General features: G+C 38.2%; 1 protein-coding gene across 1 annotated transcript; it reads left to right on the top strand.

Annotated features, from left to right (window-relative positions):
* The first annotated feature begins 5,415 nt into the window (after positions 1–5,415).
* On the top strand, positions 5,416–6,607 carry LOC139714254 (ubiA prenyltransferase domain-containing protein 1-like). The gene has a single exon (XM_071625969.1). It carries the CDS (start codon positions 5,544–5,546, stop codon positions 6,567–6,569), a length of 1,026 nt encoding a protein of 341 aa, XP_071482070.1. The 5' UTR covers positions 5,416–5,543; the 3' UTR covers positions 6,570–6,607.
* Positions 6,608–8,700: the final 2,093 nt, after the last annotated feature.

Genomic DNA, 8,700 nt, shown 5'->3' with positions numbered 1-8,700 from the left:
GTGGTCTACTAATCAAATTAGATGCTTGAAAGAGATAAAAGATGCTTGGAAGTCAGTTTAGAGAATAATTATATACTTCTCAACGGAATTTCGATAATGAGAAGCAAGTGTCCTTTGCAACATGTAAGATATGACATATCATTATCATCTGGCGAATTATTATGGGGATCACGTATCTTTCTATCTCCCAATGTGCACACAAGGGCGCGGCCATATTGTTGTACTACAATTATTTTTCATTCGTTTGAACATCAACAGTTTTTGCAAAATTAAAGATATGATAACATAGCAAATAATATATTTAATGTACACAAAAAAAATATATATTAATCTTTATTTTTCAAAATGACATATTCTAAGCAGCATGAAGGTACGACGAATTTCCTCTCTATAACTCATCACGAGTGCACTGCGGAATAGAGTTAGTCGCCTATTATGCCGATAGCGTTTTTACCTTTGCCAATTTACTTTGTCTGAATTACTATAATGAGTACTGACTTCACAAAATGCGTGGATCGGAAGTTATAGGGCTCACACGGGTAAATAATTCCCCATAGAGACGTGTGTTAAAATTCAAATTTCAAAAAATTCTGTAAAATAGCTGGGAGAAATGAGGTGTTTCATCTTCACTAACCTGAATAAGTGAGATATTACCTTTCATCCATCAGATTTCCAGGGTGGGTTGTTCTGCTCTAATTCTGTCCAGGGGCCCGCAAAGCCAGACTACGAGTTCTTGTCACTCAAAAAATCACCTATTTTCCGTACACGTGATACCCAATGAAATATAGTCCCCTCAAATTCCATCAGAAAAGCTTTCATCTTCCAACCAAAATGCAGTTTGTAGAGGAATTCATACTCAATATCTACAGCTATTCAATTTTTTGCCAAACTACATCATTGATTTTTAATTAATTTTTTTCTTCATTTATTTTGATATCTTTGGTACGAATTTGTGAAGGGGTCTGGGACAGTCCATTTTATTTACAGGTGTGAGCCCTATAAGTCGCGGATGAATCGCTTAGGCCTACTATAGATCGAGCTAAATGTTGTAAATTCTTCATCCCTTTAAATGTATTTAGATAACCCTTATAGGAATGTGAATCGTAACAGCGGGCCACACAATTTTCAGTTGATGCAATGCAAATGAATTGATATGAGTATATATTTCCGATATTGACGCTTGAGTATAAGGAATCTTGAAAAAGAGTGACTATCAATCAAAGCAGTAACATTAACCTTGTGCATCGTTCGTCATAATCTTTGGTGGTTTATTTAGGGGTCTTAACACTATTGTTAATTCAGTTTTTGGTACAAAGGGAGAAATTGCAGAAAGATACTATGTACTACTGAGTGATACCGTACGTTTTATCTGGCGTATTCTCACAAGTTTATCAAACAATATCAAATCGGCTTTAACCATGTTTGATGAATATAAACAGAGAAAAGAATATAATCAGGTGATTTTAGGTTAAGATGATCGATAGGCCTATTCACATTAATTATGACACTCATCAGTTCCAATTTACGAGGGAATTCGTGTTATCAACTTGCCTAAAAAATCATGAATGTTAACAAAGCAATTGAGAAAAAAAAAAACACGAACACATAATAATAATATGTCCCGGGGCCACTAAAAGTGGTGTCGGGCCACCAGATTTCGAAACAAAAAAAAAAAAGGTTAACGTTGCATGGTGGCGATCGTGCAGCTGAAATTCAAAGTAAATGTTTATGTTGCCTTTTTATCGGGACGTAATTACATTTTTTTTCTTGCAAAATTTTTCAATGTTAATACTTTTAAAGTCAGGTGTATTCTTTGAAAGACTTGTGAGGATAGCTATGAACATGCCAAGAGAATCACTCTATCCCGACAGCATTATAACTTCCAGTGTGTAAAGTACACCAATACAAACAGGAAACACCTAAACCCCCGAAAAGTTCAGCAAATTTGTATTATGTTTTGTTAATTGAAAGTCTCCTCGGTGTTTCAGTAAAATTGGATAACAGAAAGGCATACTATCACTGACTATAAGGACGGATCGCGTTTTACCAAGTTGGAACCTGTTTACTTATAAGTAATAATTATGTATAAATATAAGCTTAAAAATATTTGCTTTCCATATTATAGTTAATTCCGCTTATGAAAAATCCGCTATGTTTCACTTGTCCTTGAGATTTTGTGGCGTGTCCACAGACCTTTTCCAATCCTTTCCTTTTCTTTTTCTTCCTCCATTCTTCCCTGCTCCTCTTTCCTCGTTCTTCGTTGTCCAGCGATAACTGTGCGTGTGCATTTTTCTTCATTTCTGTTATTTCTGTGTTTTGTGTTGTTATTGTTGTCGTTGTCGTTATGGTTTTGTGTGTCTGGCAACGTGTATATGTCTTCCTTTTTTGGTCAATTTCCTGGCATACACGGCCAATGGAAAAAAAAGAAATAAATGTAAGCAAAAATGTGCCATAAATGTACTATGTTATAATTATAGTTTATATGTTTGCATTCTTTTGTTTATAGTATTAGCATCATACTTGATAGTCAATGAGTTAACTGAATATGAATAAATTTTTTTGGTGTAACGAATTGGTGCTGCTGATGTCGTTGTTATGTTTCCAGTGTGCCACGTCTTATAAGCTTTGATTTTTAGTGGAACACTGTTTTCCGTCGTTTTGATTACTTACTTGTTTGTTGCCATGACAAAATGAATTGTTTCTTTTTATGACATCATTGCATGTATACTTTATATTGCATTTGAGGAAAAAAAACTGCCCTTAAGACGAATGAAAGACAAATCGACAATTTGTATACCGCTTTGAATCATGTTCTCTTTTTCTTTTCTTTTTTGATGATGGAAGTAAATAAACTATTGAATTGAATTGAATTTTAAAAATACGCTGTGGATATGTAATTTTGACATTTCACAGGTTTCATGAGAATGATACATGTATATATGCAACCTTCAAACAAAAGCCAGCATGGAGTTAGCTCATACATTGCCAGTGGCGGATTCAACGTTTTACGTTACTTACGTTACTTACGTTACTTACGTTACTTACGTTACTTACAACGTTTGCCTGTTTATGTTTCAATTCTCAACTGGCCAATTACCAGATGCATTTTCCAAAATGTTCACAAGAAACTATACAGTTCATGATTATCCAACCCGCCAACGTTATGCGTATCACCTTCCACGTACCCGAACAATTTTTGCGAAAAAAAAACTATCATGTTCACTGGACCTAAGTACTGGAATGAACTCCCTACGGAACTTACAAGCTGCACCACTTTAACCTCATTCAAACGAAAATTAAAGCAATATCTTTTGAGCAGCTACGGCATGCATATTGTATATCTAGTACTTGTTGCTCAGTATTTCCTCCCTTGTCTATCTCATTTATCTTCTAGTAGTAGTCCGACGGGATCCTAACCATGTACATTATTATTCTTCGATCAGTCTGCCTGTTGCGCTCTCTAAGTTTTTATTGTTACACTCGATTGTTGGAATTCTTGCGCGTGGCAGCTGTCTGTTACCATGGTCACACGGCCTGCATGGTTTAGGACCCCGCTGGAATTTGACACCTGAGCTCCATTCACTTGTGTGTATATTTTATATTCACGACAAAATTCTTTTAGCCCACCTTCCATTTATGTATTTATGCCAATTGTTACGTCATCATCTATACCTCCACATCACCCACTTAAATCCTTACAATCTCAGTCGTTGTTCTCTCAATGTCCTTACTTGTAGTAGGTTATAGTTGCAACATGTGACCTTTCAGTGTTTTATTCTGTATTTTATATAGCAACATTTGATTTGATCTTGTTCGTTTTAATCGGATCCCCCAATTATAGTATGGTCTAAAAATATCTGTACTTATGCTTCCCCTAATCTGATTTTACCACGGGACCTGCGGCTCTATACAAGCTTGCTTTTACGCAGGCCCCATCATATTTTTTTCGCATTATGATCTCAGTTTAACTCGCATGTATACAGACCTTGTGTATACCAAGACAAACTTTTGAACATTCCGGTGAAGTTCTATTTTGAATTATGTTCTGTATAGATTTCGTATCAATTTATTTTATATTGTGATATATGTGAGAAATATGAAAATAAATTGAAATGAAATGAAATGAAAGAGGGGGCGCAACCGGCGCACGCCCACCCCCCCCCCCCTTATTTTTCTATAAAAACAAAAGAAACAAAAAGAAAAAAAATGAAATGAAACCCGGAAGTGGCACCAGAAATATTAGTTGCGCCACCCCCCCCCCCCCCCCCTTACAGAATTCCTGGATCCGCCCCTGCATTGGTACAAATTTTGATATGGCTTTTCTTTTTCCACAGTTACTACCATATAATTCGCTTTCAAATCGACATAGTGCGTAACGCTTGTCTATAAGAAAAAAAAAAAGAAAACAGTATAAGCACCAAGAATTCATGTTAAAATAATGAATGAACTTTGATGCAAGCGTAGACCACTGGGAAGCATCCCATTGTTTTGCATCGATTATACGTTAAAATCAACATTTTCTATTAGTGATAATAATTGCAATGGCGATGCAAAGCAGTGCTGTCAGGTGGATGTATGGATATCATTGCAGGCATCATTTATAGGGTCACATTATTACAGATCATGGGTTTTCTTAGTGAATTTAAAAATTAATATAGGGCCTACTGCTTGTGCAAATGATCTGTACTCATTAATGTGGAAACTAGAACTCCACAGTGGTTTAGCTGGATGACGTTGATTAGCCACGTTCCGATCTGCCTGTCAGAGCGCGCAAAATATCATGAATATATTTGGTCGATTTACTAACATATGATATATTATGCAACCATTGGCCCCCCAAAAAAGGGAAAAAAGAAAACTACTGCGTATATATGCATGCTTGCACTACCGTCTATAATAAAAATCTGGAGCAAATGATATTATATTTCCTTTTCTTCTTGTGCTTTAATTCTCACAAACACGTGAACTGGTTTCAATTTGTGCAACATTGTTAACAAACATTTTGTTTGATTTTACTTTAGTTTGAATGAAATGGTGCAGAAATGTATATAATACATTATACGACTTAATTGATGTTGACAGAAAGTGTGAAACTCTATTTCAGATATAAAATTCATCTCACTGTTCTATACAAACCACAGAACTCTAGTGTGTAGAGTTCTGTGATACAAACCAGGCAGGGTATGGAAATCGCGACTATGACTGATCTTGTCACACTTGCCATATCTTAGATTGGCAACGTAAGATCTACCCACTTTGTCTTACACAAGTTCTATGTTCAGTCAGTAGTACGTACGTGTTGTTGTAAGTGCACGTCAATGAATGACGAGCGAGCTTTCCCGTACGTTTTTAGCGCATGCATTGGAATATATGGTGACCGGCCATGTACCACCAGCTGACGAAAACCAACTTGACAGAACGACTGCATTACATCATTTTGGAAATGCTCATCTGCGCCTTAGGCCGTGTTCTCGCTTTGTTCCGAAGAAGAGAAGACTGCTAGTCTGTTTTATACATGCCTCTTTCGAATCTGATCGAGAGGAATGATGGCCACTATCACAGAAAGTTCACATTCAGGGACTGAAAATGGGACGACCAAATGCAATGGAGCGCATGAAGACACTAACGGGTCCACGCAGTGCCCCCAGAAGCTCGGGGTGGGTACGGGCGAGAAACTGGTCGTGACCGTAGGACGATACTGGAAGGCCTTGAGGCCGTGGTCTTTCAGCGCATCGCTTACCGCAGTGTTACTTGGATCAGCACTCGCGTACAAATCCATCGGAACATTGAATCCCATCGTCTGCCTTGCCTCGTCTTTTGCCGTGCTTTTCGTCCACGGCGCTGGCAACCTAGTGAACACATACTATGATTACGTGAGAGGAGTGGACAGCAAGAAGAGTGATGACAGGACACTGGTCGACCGTCGCCTGGAACCAAACACTGTAGCAACCTTTGGAGCAGTCTTGTATGCGCTCGGATGTGTTGCCTTTGTTGTTGTTGCTGCCTTCTCACCGGCAAAAATGGAGCACATAGCTCTGCTTTATTTCGGAGGCCTCTCCAGTTCGTTCTTGTACACGGGAGGAATCGGGCTGAAGTACCTCGCTCTCGGAGACATTGTCATCCTCATCACGTTTGGGCCTCTGTCAGTAATGTTTGCATTTGTCAACCAAGTGGGTCAATTAAACATTAGCCCTCTGTTGTATGCGATTCCACTTGCACTGAACACGGAAGCAATTCTTCACAGCAACAATGCACGCGATATGAAAGCCGACAAGCGGGCTGGTGTGATCACAGCAGCCATTTTGCTCGGAGAAGCCGGATCATATGCCTTGTACTGTTTCTTACTCTTTGTGCCGTATATAACATTTGCCGTCGTAGGGCTCAATTTCTCGATAGGTCTCTGCCTGCCTGTACTGACCCTTCCTATGGCTTTTTCACTCGAGAAGAAATTTCGCCAAAGAAGACTGATGAAACTGCCTCAAGATACAGCCAAGCTGAACTTGCTTTTTGGGATGTTGTACGTGATCGGCTGTTTTTGTGCTAAAACAGGGGCATTGCCAGGATTATAGCATTTAAGGATTCAGACATTTCTATCGCCCAGTCAATTAAGGAGACTTTAAAACTGCAATAGCACTCAATGATATTTCAGTATTTCAGTCAACCATATATGTTTTATTGGTAGAGTACATTTGTACATTTATGTGATGGTATGGTACGTCTTTAAATATCAACCAGATGATGTGCACTGGAAAATGCTTGCCCTGTTTGTCGATAATTATAAAGTGCTGCGCATAAGACTCCTTGTGATCAGCTTATTTTATACAAGATAAGCAAACATTGCCAAAGTTATTTTAAAGCAAATGTAGGTGGCAGAAATCAAAACTACATACACGTATTGTATTGCAGAAAAAGTTTCATCGCATTGTGCAGATGTATGTATGTAAACAAGTATTTATATGCTCCTCTTTTTTTTTTCTTTTTTGAAGACACCATGAAATCTTAGCTGATACTGTATATGTCTCAGATTCAATACAATCTGCACATACGCGTAAGCTGTCATTTAAATTTTTCACACAAGATAAAGTATAAGAGATGAAAGGGGAGTGTTGAGTCAAAATGTTGGAAAGTATCAACTCGGTGTACAATTTCGATATGCAAGAACAGACCAGTTTCCTTTAACAGTATCATGTACATGCTCGATTTGTGCAATAGAGTGTATGTCCTCTTGGTGATCAACAATAGCCTTGAACTTTTTGCTGAAAATATCTGTTTTGCCTACAGATAATTAAGTTTTGTGAGTATCTTTATTCAAATTTGTTCCTGACAACCAAAGCTTGTCTGAAAAAGCAACAACCAATTCATGCACACAGGATTCCATGAATTTAAAATGCCTGTCAAGTACGACATGTAGATCAAAATAAAAAACCTTGTTACTAGTCCTTCTGTAGGTTCTCAGTAGGAAAATAGTCTCCCCCCCCCCCCACTTGTTTTACCCCAGAAATGGCACAAGAAAAATATAAAATGAAACCTTTTTGTTTTTTGTTTTACCCCAGAAGTGGCACAAGAAAAATATAAAATGAAACCTTTTTTGAGTGCGGGAAGGTGTTTGTTTTTGCGCTGAAGGCCTTTTTTTTTTGGGGGGGGGGGGGGGGCTTGTTAGATTATGAAACCTGGAAGTGCCCCCCCCCCCCCCCCCCCCCCGAAAAACGTGGCATCAACCATGCATTGTACATCACTCATCCACAGAGAAAGATACTGTAGACAAGGTGCAAATAGTGGATTCTGAGTAGTCATTACAGGTGTAAATGTAGAGCTGTCAGCCAAAAGCATTATCTAAAAGTGAATACATACTACCTTGAACACTGGTCTCATGCAAGGCTGTAAATTGTACAGTAATTGTTTTGCTCACTGTCTGTAACACAGGCGTATTGATGTCATTTATACCGTACTGTAAATGGTGCTGGAGGTGACTGTGTGTATTGATTAATTTCTACTTTGTACTCCTGTAGGCCTTTGCTCTCCTAAGATGTAGAAATCACATAGCACAGGCATAGAAAGTTAGTCACAGCAGCGTGATAGGTGCGTTACATTGTAGCAACTGACTGGTACACATACTACTGTACATGTACAATGTGCATTGGTACAAGTATGTACTCCATCATAGTAGCTTTCACATTGTGGTCACAGTGTGGTACAAGCGTGTATAGCATTGCATGATCTAGAGACGGCAGTACCATTTTGATGTCCTGTTGCATGTTTTATGAGGTATGAAAGGAAATGAAATGCAAACAGCAATGCCCACTTGCTGTGTCTCAAAACCTGGTCGTAGAATGATTGATTCCCTAAAAGGATTATGCTCCAGCGCCTGCATGTATTAATTTAGAGATGATAGTTTGTAGAAAGGAGGAAGTCTTTGTGAAGACACTTCTCTGTTTTTAGTGGATAAAGAATAAAAGAATGTGGCCATGTAATGTTCTATGGACACTGACTGTCCATCCCCTTGTTCAAGTCCAGTCATCTGTCATGTAATGTGATGCCTTCTTCTGATCGATGATTTACATCCATTGTTGTTTATGTTGTGGAAAATACAATGATGGAATACATATTGGTATATGATATGTTATTGCTCCGTATTGTATATTGTATTGTGGTCCTGGAATCTCCGCTGTTGAATGTTTGATTCTGTACCCGGTAATGATT

Source organism: Diadema antillarum, unplaced genomic scaffold, assembly GCF_040938485.1.
Source record: "Diadema antillarum isolate AM-2024a unplaced genomic scaffold, OU_Dant_1.0 seq00002211_RagTag, whole genome shotgun sequence".
NCBI lineage: Eukaryota > Metazoa > Echinodermata > Echinoidea > Diadematoida > Diadematidae > Diadema > Diadema antillarum.
The sequence above is the reverse complement of the archived record's forward strand: the minus strand, read 5'-3'. Positions and strand labels throughout refer to the sequence as shown.